General features: G+C 46.0%; 2 protein-coding genes across 2 annotated transcripts in view; one reads left to right on the top strand and one right to left on the bottom strand.

Moving 5' to 3' along the window:
- Window positions 1-917: 917 nt before the first annotated feature.
- LOC117486373 (cystatin-F-like) lies at window positions 918-8316 on the bottom strand. Its single transcript, XM_034134790.1, has 4 exons — window positions 8123-8316; window positions 3072-3226; window positions 2507-2626; window positions 918-1098 (listed from the first exon to the last, which is right to left on the bottom strand). Exons 2-4 carry the CDS (start codon window positions 3210-3212, stop codon window positions 1018-1020), a joined length of 342 nt encoding a protein of 113 aa, XP_033990681.1. The 5' UTR covers window positions 3213-3226; window positions 8123-8316; the 3' UTR covers window positions 918-1017.
- A 7065-nt stretch (window positions 8317-15381) lies between these two features.
- LOC117486374 (cullin-9) overlaps window positions 15382-17603 on the top strand; it is a gene marked incomplete at its 3' end in the record, with an annotated part of 27166 nt that continues 24944 nt past the window's right edge. Inside the window, 1 exon segment of the mRNA XM_034134791.1 lies at window positions 15382-15816. Coding sequence (XP_033990682.1) covers window positions 15382-15816 — 435 coding nt within the window.

Below are 17603 nucleotides of genomic sequence, written 5' to 3'. Positions count from 1 at the left end.
TGTGGTGCGTCTCTGATGTGTGTCTCTGATGTGTCTGATGTGTCTCTGATGTGTCTGATGTGTCTGTGATGCGTCTGTGATGTGTCTCTGATGTGTGTCTGTGATGTGTCTCTGATGTGTGTCTGTGATGTGTCTGTGGTGCGTCTCTGATGTGTCTGATGTGTCTGTGATGTGTCTCTGATGTGTGTCTGTGATGTGTCTGTGATGTGTCTCTGATGTGTGTCTGTGATGTGTGTCTGTGTGTCTGTGATGTGTCTCTGATGTGTGTCTGTGATGTGTCTGTGGTGCATCTCTGATGTGTCTGATGTGTCTGTGATGTGTCTCTGATGTGTGTCTGTGATGTGTCTGTGGTGCATCTCTGATGTGTCTGTGATGTGTGTCTGTGATGTGTGTCTGATGTGTCTGATGTGTCTCTCTGATGTGTCTCTCTGTGATGTCTCTGTGTCTCTCTGATGTGTCTCTGTGATGTGTCTCTCTGATGTGTCTCTGATGTGTCTCTCTGATGTGTCTCTCTGATGTGTCTCTGATGTGTCTCTCTGATGTGTCTCTCTGATGTTCTCTCTGATGTGTCCTCTGATGTGTCCTCTCTGATGTTGTCTCTCTGATTGTCTCTGATGTTGTGTCTCTGCGATGTCTCTCTGATGTGTCTCTCTGATGTGTTAAATGTCCACAGATATTCACATTTAATCTAATAACAGAAAATATGAGAGACATTTCTGCTCTGTTGTGATTGGTCAACCGCTTCAAGATGTCCCGCCCCTTAGCAGCACTAGCCAATAGGAGCGCGAGTGCTCCATATTTACATGCACACACACTTACAGAACACACCACAGAAGAACAGGACCTCTTTAATATATCAAACTCTCCTTCGCTGCAGGACACCAAGAGTCCAGGGTAATAAAGAAGAGACGAGCAGCTGTGATACGAGAGGAGGGGCTTTATTAGACTGACAGGTGGGGGGGGAGACAGGTGAGGATGAGGACAGGTGAGAGAGGGACAGGTGAGGGTGAGGACAGATCAGGTTTGACAGTCCATCTCCAGAGTCTTGGTCTCATTCCTCCAGGGGACGACCCAGACCTCCGTGTGACACTCAAACGTCTGGAAGACACAACAGGAAGTAACATTTTCACAATAAAGGTGAGACGCTAAACGCTAACACGTGTTATTAAAGCAATAAGGAAATATTAGGCTTTCAGAAATGTGTTTTCTGGCCAGTTTGAAGAAGACATGTCGGTCCAGATCCAGGAGGTCCTTATACTCACTGTCTGCTGGAGCCCTGAACCATGAGCCAATGAGGTTGCTGTTCTAAGATCCAATGTAGAATCCCAAATACTCAGGTAAAGTACTTCAGAACTGTACTCAAGTTAAAGTACTTGAGTACAGTTACTTAGTTACTCCCCCAGAACACACCGTGGTTCCTCTCCCTGCTGTATAACCCTTGGTCCGGTCTCACTCTGGGGCTCTCAAAAGAAGTACAGGTATTTGGGCTCATCACCCTGGGGGGCTCTCACTTCTGGGGGGCTCTCACTCTGGGGGCTCTCACTCTGGGGGCTCTCACCCTGGGGCTCTCACCCTGGGGGCTCTCCCACGGGGGCTCAAATCACCCTGGGGGCTCTCACCTCTGGGGCCTCAATCTGGGGCTCTCACCCGGGGGCTCTCCCGGGGCTCTCACCCTGGGGGCTTCTCACCCTGGGGGCTCTCACCTCGGGGGGCTCTCAACCTCTGGGGGCTCTCACTCTGGGGGCTCTCACTCTGGGGGCTGCTCACTCTGGGGGCTCTCACTGCTGGGGGCTCTCACTCTGGGGGCCTCATCACTCCTGGGGGCTCTCACTCTGGGGGGCTTCTCACCATCTCTACTGGGGCTCTCAGGGGGCACTCTGGGTGCTCACTCGGGGGGCTCTCACTCTGGGGGCTCTCACTCTGGGGGCTCTCACCCTTGGGCTCTCACCCTGGAGGTCTCACTCCTGGAGGTCTCACTTCTGGGGGCTCTCACTCTGGGGGGCTCTCACTCTGGGGCTCTCACTCTGGGGCTCTCACTCTGGGGGCTCTCACTCTGGGGCTCTCACCCTGGAGGCTCTCACCCTGGAGGCTCTCACTCTGGGGCTGTTTCTCATGTCGAGTAAAGCTGCTTCAGAGCCACTATTTCAAGGATGCTACGTCATCGAGTGCCGCTGTAGTACTGTTCCAATCTCCAGCATACTTGGAAACTACCGAAGGCCCGCGTACTCCGTTTGGAGAAATATAGAGGCTGCACATGAGTAGACTTCGCGGTCTTAAAATCCCCCAAGTGCTTTGCGCACGGACCAATTTCCCCAAATCTGTGGCGGAAGATGTAAGAGGCGGGGCCTCTCATATGACGCACACCTGCACACTTGCTAGCCTGTTCCACTCTTTGTTTTCCAAATGCCAGGAAGTATTCTTGACTCGCTTCTGAAGCAAGACGCTCGGAAGACATGTGCTACCAAGCAAGCGTACTCCAGTTTGAGAAACACCCTGAGTGTCTCACCTGCTTCAGGGACCCTTCAGGCTGCAGGTCACACCTGGACAGATCCTTGTTGTGGTTCCGTTTACGGCACAGTGTTCTGGAAATCTCCAAATCCACCACGTACCGAAGCCCCTTCACCACCTGAGAGACAGACAGGACCAGAACCTCAGAGACAGACAGGACCAGAACCTGAGAGACAGACAGGACCAGAACCTCAGAGACACTGACCAGAACCTCAGAGACAGACAGGACCAGAACCTCAGAGACACTGGAACCAGAACCTCAGAGACAGACTGGTACCAGAACCTCAGAGACGACAGGACCAGAACCTCAGAGACAGACAGGACCAGAACCTCAGAGGACAAAGTCATGGACCAGACCTCAGAGACACTGGACCAGAACCTCAGAGACACTGGACCAGAACCTCAGAGACACTGGACCAGAACCTCAGAGACACTGGACCAGAACCTCAGAGACACTGCACCAGCGGATCAGAACCATAGACTGTGAAGACCACTTCAGAGACTAGGAGCCGGTTTAAAGACTAGGGGACAGGAAGTGTAGGTCATGTGACCTCGTTGCGTACCTGCCGCTGCGCTCGGAGGATAGCGGACGGTTTGAAGAGGAAGGCGTCGTTTGATTGGTCGTTGAAGCGGCCGGCGGCGGCGAGGACGACGCCCCTCAGAGAGACGTCCGTTCTGATGACATCAGTCAGAGAGCCGGGCATCGAACCGGCACCCTCTGACAGGAAGAGGAAAGTAACATTAACTCAAGTACTGAAGCAGAGAGAGTAAAAGTACACACATCCTTTACTCGAGTATAAGTACACACATCCTTTACTCGGGTAGAAGTACACACATCCTTTACTCGGGTAGAAGTACACACATCCTTTGTACACACACATCCTTAGCTCGAGCTAGAAGTACACACATCCTTTGCTCGAGTAGAAGTACACACATCCTTTGCTCGAGTAGAAGTACACACATCCTTTGCTCGAGTAGAAGTACACACATCCTTTGCTCGAGTAGAAGTACACACATCCTTTACTCAAGTAGAAGTACACACATCCTTTACTCAAGTAGAAGTACAACACATCCTGTACTCAAGTAGAACGTACACACATCTTTACTCAGGTAGAAGTACACACATCCTTTACTCAAGTAGAAGTACAACACAATCCTTTACTCAGGTAGAAGTACAACGCATCCTTTCTCAAGTAGAAGTACACACATCCTTTACTCAAGTAGAAGTACACACATCCTTTACTCAAGTAGAAGTACACACATCCTTTACTCAAGTAGAAGTACACACATCCTTTACTCAGGTAGAAGTACACGCATCCTTTACTCAAGTAGAAGTACACACATCCTTTTACTCAAGTAGAAGTACTACACATCCTTTACTCAGGTAGAAGTACACGCATCCTTTACTCAAGTAGAAGTACAACACATCCTTTACTCAGGTAGAAGTAACACATCACTGTACTCAATGGGGTAGAAGTACAACACCTCCTTTACTCAGGTAGCAAGTACAAACACTCCTTTACTCAGTAGAAGTACACCATCCTGTACTCAGTAGAAGTACACACATCCTTTACTCAAGTAGAAGTACACACAATCCTTTACTCAGGTAGAAGTACACGCATCCTTTACTCAAGTAGAAGTACACACAATTCCTTTAACTCAGGTAGAAGTACACACATCCTGTACTCAAGTAGAAGGATACAACACATCCTTTACTTCAGGTAGAAGTACCACACACTCCTGTACTCAAGTAGAAGTACAACACATCCTTTACTCAGGTAGAAGTACACACATCCTTTACTCAGGTAGAAGTACACGCATCCTTTACTCAGTAGAAGTACACACCATCCTTTACTCAGGTAGAAGTACACACATCCTTTACTCAGGTAGAAGTACACACATCCTTTACTCGAGTAGAAGTACAGATACTCGTGTTTAAAAATGCTCTGGTGAAAGTAGAAGTACTGACTAAACGTCCTCTCCTCAGGTGTTGCGACCTGGCTCTGAAGCCAAAGAGGAGACACGTTCAGAAACAGATGTTCATTTAAACAAGTAGTTCAAATGAATCAAAGTGCAAAACTAGCATGAGGTGTGGATCAGACCAGGTGTCCTGAAGTCACTGCGATCAGTGCAGCCTCTCCACTGATGATCCCACAGGGGCATCACATCAAGTGAAAGTAAAGAGGCTTTGAAATGTACTTCAGTAAAAAGTACCCATAACTAGCAGCTGCTTTAAAGAGTACCTGACCTCCCTTTATATTAATAGAACAATAATGTCATTGTTAGCTAATGAATGTTTCCATGCTGAACAACGGCAACATGACAACGTTTTCATTGGTCCCTCTTCTTTAGAGAAGACCAGAAATGATGGATACACGGATCGTGTTCAAATCAATAGGCAACGCAATGACTCTAAATAATAATGATCACGCCACCAAACAACACTTCAAACTAAAGGAACTCAGCCTGTTTGGAAATGTGAGAAGTAGAAAGTACAGGTAATTTGGGTTCAACAATTAAGAAGTAGAAAGTACAGGTATTTGGTTCAACATGTAAGAAGTAGAAAGTACAGGTATTTGTGTTCAACATGTAAGAAGTAGAAAGTACAGGTATTTGTGTTCAACATGTAGAAGTAGAAAGTACAGGTATTTGGGTTCAACATGTAAGAAGTAGAAAGTACAGGTATTTGTGTTCAACATGTGAGAAGTAGAAAGTACAGGTATTTGTGTTCAACATGTAAGAAGTAGAAAGTACAGGTATTTGGGTTCAACATGTAAGAAGTAGAAAGTACAGGTATTTGGGTTCAACATGTAAGAAGTAGAAGGACAGGTATTGTGTTCAACATGTAAGAATGTAGAAAGTACAGGTATTTGTGTTCAACATGTAAGAAGTAGAAAGTACAGGTATTTGGTTCAACATGTAAGAAGTAGAAAGTACAGGTATTTGTGTTCAACATGTAAGAAGTAGAAAGTACAGGTATTTGTGTTCAACATGTAAGAAGTAGAAAGTACAGGTATTTGGTTCAACATGTAAGAAGTAGAAAGTACAGGTATTTGGGTTCAACATGTAAGAAGTAGAAAGTACAGGTATTTGGGTTCAACATGTAAGAAGTAGAAAGTACAGGTATTTGTGTTCAACATGTAAGAAGTAGAAAGTACAGGTATTTGTGTTCAACATGTAAGAAGTAGAAAGTACAGGTATTTGGGTTTCAACATGTAAGAAGTAGAAAGTACAGGTATTTGGGTTCAACATGTAAGAAGTAGAAAGTACAGGTATTTGTGTTCAACATGTGAGAAGTAGAAAGTACAGGTATTTGTGTTCAACATGTAAGAAGTAGAAAGTACAGGTATTTGTGTTCAACATGTAAGAAGTAGAAAGTACAGGTATTTGTGTTCAACATGTGAGAAGTAGAAAGTACAGGTATTTGGTTCAACATGTAAGAAGTAGAAAGTACAGGTATTTGTGTTCAACATGTAAGAAGTAGAAAGTACAGGTATTTGGGTTCAACATGTAAGAAGTAGAAAGTACAGGTATTTGTGTTCAACATGTAAGAAGTAGAAAGTACAGGTATTGTGTTAACATGTAAGAAGTAGAAGTTCAGGTATTGTGTTCACAAATGTGAGAAGTAGAAAGTACAGGTATTTGTGTTCAACATGTAGAGTAGAAAGTCCAGGTATTTGTGTTCAACATGTAAGAAGTAGAAAGTACAGGCTATTGAGTTCCAACATGTAAGAAGTAGAAAGTTACAGGTATTTGTGTTCAACATGTAAGAAGTAGAAAGTACAGGTATTGGGTTCAACATGTAAGAAGTAGAAAGTACAGGTATTTGTGTTCAACATGTAAGAAGTAGAAAGTACAGGATTTGTGTTCAACATGTAAGAAGTAGAAAGTACAGGTATTTGGGTTCAACATGTAAGAAGTAGAAAGTACAGGTATTTGGGTTCAACATGTTAAGAAGTAGAAAGTACAGGTATTTGGGTTCTAAATGTAAGAAGTCAAATAAAAAGTCGTCAGAAAAATAAGTAGTGGAGTAAAGTACTGATACCAGAAAGATGTACTTAAGTACAGTAACCAAAGTATTTGTACTCCAATACTTCCCACCTCTGAACACAACACTGAAGCTCTACAGTTCAGAGGTACATGGTGTACTTCTACTCCACTACAGTTCAGAGGTACATGGTGTACTTCTACTCCTCTACAGTTCAGAGGTACATGGTGTACTTCTACTCCTCTACAGTTCAGAGGTACATGGTGTACTTCTACTCCTCTACAGTTCAGAGGTACATGGTGTACTTCTACTCCTCTACAGTTCAGAGGTACATGGTGTACTTCTACTCCTCTACAGTTCAGAGGTACATGGTGTACTTCTACTCCTCTACAGTTCAGAGGTACATGGTTGTACTTCTACTCCACTATAGTTCAGAGGTACATGGTGTACTTCTACTCCTCTAACAGTTTCAGAGGTACATGGTGTACTTTTCCTCCACTACAGTTCAGAGGTAACATGGTGTACTTTTCCTCCTCTACAGTTCAGAGGTACATGGTTGTACTTTTTTCCTCCACTCCATGTATTTAATACCTTTAGTTACTTCTCAGATGTGGATGAATGATGTGAAATATAATCAAGTGTTAAATCAGACTTTAGTTCCACCTGGAGTAAATCCACAAGCTACCCTGCAGTTATACAAAGTCATTCAAAACTAGCTGCACCTTTACCAGCTTTGAGAACACTTTCATGATCAATCATTATAAAACATATATATATATTATTCTGAAAACGGACCAAATCTGCACAATGACTACTGCTACCCTGCTGTACAATTATGAACCGACTAAACAGGTCCAGACGTCAGGAAGGACTTCTTTCTGATCTGAACCACCAAAGACCAGAGAGCTGCTGCTGGAGGTATTATGGGATGTATCAGCAGAGGAAGTGACATCATGGTGTTCAGTGAAGGCTAGCATTAGCATTAGCGTGGTTTAGCTCTCCAATAAGCCTCACATTTTAACATGCTGGGTTCAAAACGACACAGAAAAGCTCTGAGGAGTCCCTGAAGTCGACTGAAGAGCTCTCCTTCAACACCTGAACCCCCTGCACTGATCCAGAGGTTTCAACTCTGAGGCACAATACAGCTTTAGGCCGAAGCAAGAACGCAGTTGGACATTCAAGTGGGCTAACGCAGCAGCCTTTTTGAAGAAATGACCTCAGAGTTGTGAATGAGTGGGTGCTTCTGTTCAGCTTTAAAAGAGTTCCAGCTCTCTGCGGCAAGGGCAGCCAGGTGCTTCTGTTCAGCTTTAAAGAGTTCCAGCTCTCTGCAGCACCAGGTGCTTCTGTTCAGCTTTAAAAAGAGTTCCAGCTCTCTGCAGCACCAGGTGCTTCTGTTCAGCTTTAAAGAGTTCCAGCTCTCTGCAGCACAGGTGATTGCTTCTTTCAGCTTTAAAGAGTTCCAGCTCGTCTGCAGCACCAGGTTGCTTCTGTTCAGCTTAAAGAGTTCCAGACACTCTGAAACATGGTCAGTTTTCTCCTGATCTGGTTCTGGCTCTGGTTTCTGGACCCTCACTCAGCTTCTCTTCAAACATTAAAACTTTATAAGGAAACAGGAAGTGTTTTTACCGAGAGCAGCTAGCAGCAAGGCGAGAAGCAGCGTCTTTCACTCCCATCATGCACTCTGTTTCCTGAGGTGTGTTCCTCTCTGTTTTATGAGCACACACTTCCTCCCAGCATGCACTCTGTTTCCTCCTCTTGTATGAGCACACACTTCCTCCCAGCATGCACTCTGTTTTCCTCCTCTGTTTGTGAGCACACACCTCCTCCCAGCATGCACTCTGTTCCCTTCCTCTGTTTGTGAGCACACACTTCCTCCCAGCATGCACTGCAGCTCCAGCTGACGGTGATCAAACTGCAGCTGATTGTGAGGAAGTTGTTAACTGACAGATATCAGCATGACCCCCCCCCCCTCATTACTGACATGAACACATGTATTTGATCCTCTGCAGACCGTTGACATGCACTACACCTACAGACTACAGGAGAGAGACAGGGACTCTTTAAAGTAGATGTTGTGGATGTTAAATGAAGACTCAGTGTTTCTGGATGAAGAGAAGTTTATTAAAGAAAGCAGAGTTTATTCCTTTGTTCCCGTCAGAGACGCGCTCGCGTCGCGTCAGAGCGTCAGAGACGCGCTCGCGTCGTGTCAGAGACGTGCTCGCGTCGCGTCAGAGATGCGCTCGCGTCGCGTCAGAGCGTCAGAGACGCGCTCGCGTCGTGTCAGAGACGTGCTCGCGTCGCGTCAGAGACGCGCTCGCGTCACGTCAGAGCGTCAGAGAGCGCTCGCGTCGCGTCAGAGCGTCAGAGACGCGCTCGCGTCGCGTCAGAGACGTGCTCGCGTCAGAGCGTCAGAGACGCGCTCGCGTTGTGTCAGAGACGTGCTCGCGTCGCGTCAGAGATGCGCTCGCGTCGCGTCAGAGCGTCAGAGACGCGCTCGCGTCGTGTCAGAGACGTGCTCGCGTCGCGTCAGAGATGCGCTCGCGTCGCGTCAGAGCGTCAGAGACGCGCTCGCGTCGTGTCAGAGACGTGCTCGCGTCGCGTCAGAGACGCGCTCGCGTCACGTCAGAGCGTCAGAGACGCGCTGCGTCGCGTCAGAGCGTCAGAGACGGCTCGCGTCGCGTCAGAGACGTGCTCGCGTCGCGTCAGAGACGCGCTCGCGTCGCGTCAGAGGCGCGCTCGCGTCGCGTCAGAGGCGCGCTCGCGTCGCGTCAGAGGCGCGCTCGCGTCGCGTCAGAGGCGCTCGCACGTTTCAACGTTTAGAAACCAGAAGAAATGACGACCAAAACTTCGTTCAACGATCCAGAATTCCCCTGAAAATCATCTGTCTCACAAAATGAATAAATATAAAGTCTGTGGTGGAGACAGGAAGTGACTCAACTAAACTTCTCGTCACTCTCTCCTCCAGCTCGTCTCGGTAGATAAAGAGAGCGTTGATCTGGAGACGCTGAGGTCCATCACTGGCAGGGAGGTCCTGAACTCTGCTGGGCTCCAGAGGGAAAGCATCACCTCGGGTTAGCCACTGTTAGCAACACCCTTTATTCAGTTTGCTGTGATGAAACATGGCAGGCAGCAGATCCAGAGACAGAAGATGAGCAGGACCATCAGGTGATGAGACCCCAGAGACACAGAAGAGCTCCTCCTGCTGTCTCCTGATGGAGAGGGATCTCCATAGGACCATTTTCTTGTATTTCATGTATTTGTTGTTTGTTATGTTTGTACATGTCATTTACCTACAGTAATGTTTCACGTGAGGGACTGCGGATGGAAAATAGCTCAAAGCTAAATCCGGCACATTTATTGTTTTTAAGTGTTTCATTAATGCCCTACCAAATAAACGATTACAAATAAAAAATAAAAACAAGGAGAAACACCAAAGATCCTGTTCACCGTCCGTCTGTACGTCTCAACATGTTCTCATCGTAGATGGAAGTCTTCGAGGAGAGGCCAACATTTGAAGAAGATGTGAAAAACCTTCGTAAATGGGACAGCTTCCCCCCCCCATCTATGTATATACTCGCATTTTAGACTCTGTTACTAACTGTATATCTGTAGACTTGGTATGTCTTAAATGTCCGGTTAGGATGTATTAGAACGAAATCTAAAATGTAAATTGTAATAAGCCATCTGTCTGTAAACACCCACCTGTATGTAAATTGTAAATAAGCCATCTGTATGTCAAATATGTCTTATATGTCTTAAATGATATGATGAATTGGAAATGGGGGACCCTGATGTAAACAAGACGAAAGTCTTTCTCTGGTCTGCATCCCCTTGACAATTGTATGTTTTGAGCTGTACTGTACTGTACCCAATATACAAGCTGTTAATAAACTTTTCAATCAATCAATCAATCAAAAACTGCAGAAATGAAAAAGTCAGATATCGAACCACGTTTTTGTGGAAAAGCCAAAAAGAAGTTTTAAAAACGTCACATTTTCATATCGTGCCCAAACATCAAAGAAGTCTTAAGAAATCTCCAAGAATCACAAAAAGAAAGTTTAACTGGAAATAATTAAATTAAAAATTCTAATTAAAACAGTTTGTTCCGGACCCAGCAGCCATGGTCCCGGCTCCAGTTCCAGCCATGGTCCCGGCTCCAGTTCCAGCCATGGTCCCGGCTCCAGTTCCAGCCATGGTCCCGGCTCCAGTTCCAGCCATGGTCCCGGCTCCAGTTCCAGCCATGGTCCCGGCTCCAGTTCCAGCCATGGTCCCGGCTCCAGTTCCAGCCATGGTCCCGGCTCCAGTTCCAGCCATGGTCCCGGCTCCAGTTCCAGCCATGGTTCCGGCTTGTTGTGGCGATCCAGCACTCACACAACAGGAAAGAATGAAACTGATATAGCTGATCAGTAATTATTATTTAGTTGTTGCAACAAACAAACAACAATGGGGAGTACATCACCCTGCTGCCACAGCAGCCAATCGCAGAACTGCCCCCCCGAATACAAGAAACACAGGGCAGATATACTTTCCTAAATGACACACGAACATGTTCCCTCAACATGTTTAACCTGTTACGCACGGCCCCCCCGGTACCCGGCGGATAAACGCGTCATTTGCAGGAAACAAACGTCTAAGGAATCTTAATATTTAATAAACTATGAATGTTTTATATCCATGTAACGGGAAGAAACTCAGCTAACTGATCTTTTTAATTTTTTCTCCAAAAAACCCCACAATGCTAGCACTCAGCCTCTGAATTAGCCACGAGCGAAAAAAATGTAACCTATCACTCGCACTTAAACTCACAATAACTCCCTTATTACTTATCCTAGATGCACAGCCAACCCCTCGATTAGCAATCTCCTGGAGACACAGAATCTGGGGGTGACCCACCTCAACACTCAGTGATAAACATTTGCGACGCTATAAACGAAAGCGTACATCATAACATGTGGCGCTAGGTAGCTAGAAACGGCTAACATGGCTTACCTTGGTCAAAACTGGTCTTCAATAGCATTAAAACGATAAAACTATGCTGCAGTTAATCCATAGGTTCAATGTGTCTGTGTCCTCTTTGAAATGATTTTCTGATAATCCATAAGCAATAAAACTGCTTTTTAGTTTCCAAATGTCAGAGACTAGAGATCGGTCCACTCTGACGCAAATGTACATGCGCGCAGCCCCCACCTTTCTCTTCACAACGTGTGTGTGGGGGCCTCCCCTTCGATTCTATTGGCTCTAACGGTCAGAAAGAAGGTGTCAACCATCCAAATCGACCAAGGGGGGCTAGAGATATGGAAAAAAAAAAATGTTCACCCAAATCACCTCAGAGGTGGGGTGGTTTTGGCTAAACCTCTCTAAAAAGGTCAAATGTCCACTTGTTTTGCATCAATCTTGATACAGGGTACTTATTATATGTTGTACTTTGGATTCCTACAGCTTTTAGTCTACTAACCCATCATCCAAGGGTAGTTTTCACTATAAGTAAAAAAGAATATTTGGACGGACACTTAATTTAACAGTTTTTTACTATGTAAAATCTGAAATTTTCTTTAAAATAAAAACATCTATATTGATTTCTGAGACTTCTACATCCAACTCACAGATGTAACCTTGCTTTGATAAAAGAAATTATTCATATAACCCTTTTAGAAGTTAAGGTTTGTAGTCATTTGTTTTGGGCATGTCATTTTCGAGCCTGAACAATGAAAAACAGGCTTGGTGCTTAACAGGTTAACGCACACACATTGTCAGTTCTCCTAAACTTGGACCTTATACAGTCATACATGTTGCATCCTCTGAGTTCTACATGATCCCAGATTTCATGACCTTATTTAGCAGCTACCACACATGCCAATGTATACAACTGCTGGTGAAGAGTTCCAGCTGGTTGCCTATAGATGGGCCTCCTTCCAGCAAACCAAATGAACAACACACCGTCCACTATACTGTTGCTTAATACCATGTGGACATTAATGAATATACCAGAAATACGCTGTAATAAACATTCTGCTATAAACAGGCTCAAGTACCGGACCCAGCAGCCATGGTCCCGACTCCAGCACCTCGTCTCCTGTTGGCTCTCCGGCCGACGCCAGCTTCTCGTGTTCTGTCGGCGTACCGACCGTCTCAAGTTCCCTCTCGAGTCCCCTCTCGAGTCCCCTCTCGAGTCCCCTCTCGAGTCTCCTCTCGAGTCTCCTCTCGAGTTCCCTCTCGAGTTCCCTCTCGAGTTCCCTCTCGAGTTCCCTCTCGAGTCTCCTCTCGAGTCTCCTCTCGAGTTCCCTCTCGAGTTCCCTCTCGAGTTCCCTCTCGAGTCTCCTCTCGAGTCTCCTCTCGAGTTCCCTCTCGAGTCTCCTCTCGAGTCTCCTCTCGTGTTCCCTCTCGAGTCTCTTCTCGAGTCCCCTTTCAAGTCATCTCTCAAGTCTCCTCTCGAGTCTCCTCTCGTGTTCCCTCTCGAGTTCCTTCTCAAGTCCCTACTCTATGTCCTGTACCGTTGGGGGTCCCGCCGACTACTGTTCTGCCGGGGGTCCTGCCAACCCTATGTCCTGTGCCGTTGGGGGTCCAGCCGACACCTGTTTCGTCGGGGGTCCTGCCAACCCCAATGTCCTGTTTCGTTGGGGGTCCCACCGACTACTGTTCTGCCGGGGGTTCTGCCAACCCTATGTCTTGTGCCGTTGGAGGACCAGTCGACACCTGTCTCGCTGGGGGTCCTGCCAACTCTATGTCCTGTCCTGTTGGGGGTCCCGCAGACTACTGTTCTGCCGGGGGTCCTGCCAACCCTATGTCCTGTGCCGTTGGAGGTCCAACCGACACCTGTTTCGTCGGGGTCCTGCCAACTCCATGTCCCTGTTTTCGTTGGGGGTTCCACCGGATTTCCTGCCAACACGTGCTACGCCGAGGGTCCTGTCGACACCAGCCCATGTTCCGTCCAGAGTCCCGTCTACGCCTCCTGAGAACACATTCAAGCCACTTCTGCTATATTTGATGAGGGATACAATTATTTGTTACCATAAGTTCTACATGAAATTGATACTGTTGGACTCAGTACAAAGTAAAAGTACTTGTGGTAGTAGTCCAAGTAGTACTGAGTCCAACAGTATCAATTTCACTAAAAACTTATGGCAAAAAATCATTTTATCCCTCATAATAATTCATGTATTCTGCTATATTTGATAAGTGTTTCGGCAAATGTTAAAGTGTTTTGAGACTTGTAAGTTTGTCTCAGTTCTTATAAAAGTGTTTTGCTAGTGTAATTTTGTTTTTATAAAATGTAAAATTGTCTCAAGCTTTGTTAAAGTGTTTCACACTTTGTAATAGAGTGGCGAAGTCCCTCCTCTTCCGGTGGACCTCCATGGGACCTTATTTCGGAAAAAGTATGTATTGAAGTCAATGGAGAGAGAAAGATTATCTTTGGATCCCGTTTGAATTGTGCCACGAATTACACATATGATGTTTGTCAATTTAAAAGATAATTTTGCAAGTCAAAAAAAAAAAAAAGTGTGGTAAAACTGTGAAGTAAACACATTTGTTTGTGTGAAACGCTCAATGAACTACATCTCTGGTCAACAACACACGTCACCAAGATGGCCGTCACTACTGTCTTGTCAACAAAAACGATTGACTACCCTCACTATCACCACAATGAAACACGTCCTGAAGAAATGTCATGCAAAGCTGCCTGCCTGCCTTCCTTTGATTCTCTCTGAACTGCCTGGTCGTTTTAATGTTTAATGTCAACCATTTGTGCAGATAGCATGAAGTAGAGAAGATCGCTAGCGTTAGCGTTAGCATTTCTCCCCCGGGCTTAAATGTGTATTATAGAATGATCACACCAGTGTGACAGTACTCTTCAAAGGGTTCACGAAATATGACTACTACTCTTACTGTTTAACATTTTGGGTTACTTAATGTTACTTCATGTTAAGGCTAATACAAATGACAAGGCTGTAATGCTAACTAACGTGCTAGCTACTAGCTAGCTTGATCAAGACACTCCTGGTCCTTTCATCAGACGGGAAGCGAAAGAACGAGCAAGACCCATTGCTGGTATGATAACAACCTGGTACTAAGCACACAGGCATCTTGTTAAAGTTATCTTATCTTAGCCAGCGCCATATAGATAGATTATATCTATATGGCGCTGATCTTAGCTATCTCTTTGTGGAGGAAAACAATTGTGACATCACTTACGCGACTCTGGGATTTGTAGTCTTTTCTAGTTGCGTATTTTTCATAGTCTTATATTTCAACAGTTAGCGACAAACATCATATGTGTAATTCATGGCACAATTCAAACGGGATCGAAAGATACGTTTTCTCTCTCCCATTGACTTCAATACATTATTTTTCCGAAATAAGGTCCCATGGGGCGGAAGTAGATGGGCGTGACTTCGCCACTCTATTGTCGTTTGCACTTCTCAGCCACCGTACTGCACAGATTGTATTCCATTCTATTTCAATGTAAAATACTGATATATGTGTTTTCTTTAAATAGTTCTCTATCTGTCTATCTGCACATCCGCTCTGCATCAGCCAAACGGCTCGCTGCACCCGCACTGCGAGGGGGACCCAAGTTCCCATCAGCAAAAACATGTGGTTTGATATCCTGGCTCCAAAATGGTGGAATGAGCTCCCCATTGACATCAGGACAGCAGAAAGCTTACACATCTTCTTCAGACTGAAGACTCATCTCTTTCGACTTTTTTCATAAATTTTGACTTTTTCTAAAATCTCAAAATTCTGACTATTTTCAGAAAAAAATACGTTATCAAAATAATTGTGTAATAAAGTATCTCTGTCTCTAACCTCCTGCAGCTTCATCCGTCCGCCAGCAGGGGGCGGTGTGCACACGTCACTCTTGTTCAGCCTTCACAAATCATTCAGTCATGACGTCACACCCTCCGGACGGCAGGGGGCTCCACCCTCCGTACACCCTCCGGACGGCAGGGGGCTCCACCCTCCGTACACCCTCCGGACGGCAGGGGGCTCCACCCACCGTACAGCAGGGGGCACCACCCTCCGTACAGCCTCCGTACAGCAGGGGGATCCACCCGCTCTCTTTCCCCGCAGAAGAAGAAGAATCCTCCCTTCACAGATGCACCAGCAGCCGGAGCTCCGGACTCTTTTTCTCCAGTTTTGGTCCTCCAGCCTCCGGGAGGAAGAGAAAGCTTTGGCCGCAGAGAGACGTCTGTTCCCCGGCAGGTGAGCACCGCAGCTGCCCGCTCTCTGGAGCTGTTCCCCGGGCAGGAGACCCGAGGCCTCCCAGGAAACAGCTCCAGAGAGCGGGGGAGGAAACCGAGAGGAGCCGCGGCAAAAACACGGTGTTTACCGACAAGAGAAAAGTTTATAAACCATTAGAGAACAGTATACAAACCATTAGAGAACAGTATATAAACTATTAGAGAACAGTATACAAACCATTAGAGAACAGTTATATAAACCATTAGAGAACAGTATCTTAAAGGTCCCATGTCATGGCCATTTCTACTGATCATAGTTCCATAGTTGAGGTCTACTAGAATAGATGTACATTGTTCAATGTTCCAAACTCACATTGGTTTCTCATACAGCATCTCTGTATAGTATGTGTATTCACTATCTGTCCTACACGGCTTGTTGGAGCTCCTGCCCCCCCCTCCCTGTGAGCCCACTGTGCTCTGATTGGTCAGCTCGCCCACTCTGTTTTGATGAGTCCACCACCGTTACAGCGGAACATCAGTGATTATGTTTTACAATGGCGTTTGTTAGCAACCAGGAAATGACACCAGTAATGAAAAACAGATGAGAATGCTGCGTGGGGGTCTGGGTGCCGTGTTGGACGCTGGGGGGCTCGCTGCTCCGCCCTTTGAGGCTCGAGGAGCCGACAGTGTGAGCTGGGTTACTGGGGTCGTTTCCTGGTTGCCGCGAGACAGCGAGACACAGCGAAACCCAGCTGTAGGCAGTGGTGTAGTGGGCGTTGGACGCGGGGGGTACCCGTTGACAGTTCACAAGCGCCCCGTCCACCCAGTAAAAAAATCCCACTACACCACTGGCTGTAGGTATGAGTTATCAGACCCCAGCTGTTGGTATGAGTTATCAGACCCCAGCTGTTGGTATGAGTATCAGACCCAGCTGTAGGTATGAGTTATCAGACCCCAGCTGTTGGTATGAGTTATCAGACCCCAGCTGTAGGTATGAGTTATTCAGACCCCAGCGTTGTATGAGTTATCAGACCCCCAGCTGTAGGTATGAGTTATCCAGGGATTGCAAACTTGTCACCTTTCAGCGAAATTCGCCGTTTTGAATCCAAAATAGGTAGTTTGTGTGATTCATGTAGATCTGCAATAAAAATATTTTTGGGGTATGGGGGGGGGTCTGGGACCCGGAGTAATCTGCGGCCGCGAGCTGTTATGTGCCATCATGGACACGCATGGTGTTCTTTTGTATATATTCTAATGCAGCGCGAGCTGTGTGCTCGAGTCTTCCTGTCGGCTCTGCTCATGGATGTAGAATAAGGCTCTGCTGCCTCCGGGATGAGGGTCTAGCTTCAGCAGCTACATTACCTACGGTGCGTTCGTTAATATTAACTGTGCGGTCCCGGAGTCACTGTGGCACAGACTGGACCGCTGGTGAACAGCTGTTAGAACGGGCCGTTCAGGTGTTCAGAGCAGAGCTCCCTGTCGGAGCGGCAGAGCGTGACGTGCACTGACAAGTGTTCCTGTCGCAATATTATCGTCGAGCTAACTAGCATACATTGTCACTATCTGCTAACGTAGCTTTAGACCTTCGTTTTCCAAATAGTGTTTTTCATAGGCTATAAACGGAGGTGGTATAAGTATATATCTTGTACTTGAGTAAAAGTAGAAGTACTCAGATCTTGTACTTGAGTAAAAGTAGAAGTACTCAGGTCTGGTACTAGAGTAAAAGTAGAAGTACTCAGAGTCTTGTTCTTGAGTAAAAGTATAAGTACTCAGGTTCTGATACTTGAGTAAAAGTAGAAGTACTCAGGTCTGGTACTTGAGTAAAAGTAGAGTACTCAGGTCTTGTACTTGAGTAAAAGTAGAAGTACTCAGATATTGCACTTGATAGAAGTACTCAGATCTTGTACTTGAGTAAAAGTAGAAGTACT

This window comes from Trematomus bernacchii, unplaced genomic scaffold (assembly GCF_902827165.1).
Source record: "Trematomus bernacchii unplaced genomic scaffold, fTreBer1.1, whole genome shotgun sequence".
In the NCBI taxonomy this organism is placed as follows: Eukaryota; Metazoa; Chordata; class Actinopteri; order Perciformes; family Nototheniidae; genus Trematomus; species Trematomus bernacchii.
The sequence above is the reverse complement of the archived record's forward strand: the minus strand, read 5'-3'. Positions and strand labels throughout refer to the sequence as shown.

What these genes read in the sequence shown, in the direction of transcription:
- LOC117486373 (XM_034134790.1), bottom strand. Translation starts at nt 3,212, where the DNA reads ATGCCCGGCTCTCTGACTGATGTCATCAGAACGGACGTCTCTCTGAGG. An exon ending in TCCTCCGAGCGCAGCGGCAG is followed by an intron (nt 2,627 to 3,071) that starts GTACGCAACGAG and finishes TCTGTCTCTCAG; the next exon opens with GTGGTGAAGGGGCTTCGGTA. An exon ending in CTGAAGGGTCCCTGAAGCAG is followed by an intron (nt 1,099 to 2,506) that starts GTGAGACACTCA and finishes TGTGTCTTCCAG; the next exon opens with ACGTTTGAGTGTCACACGGA.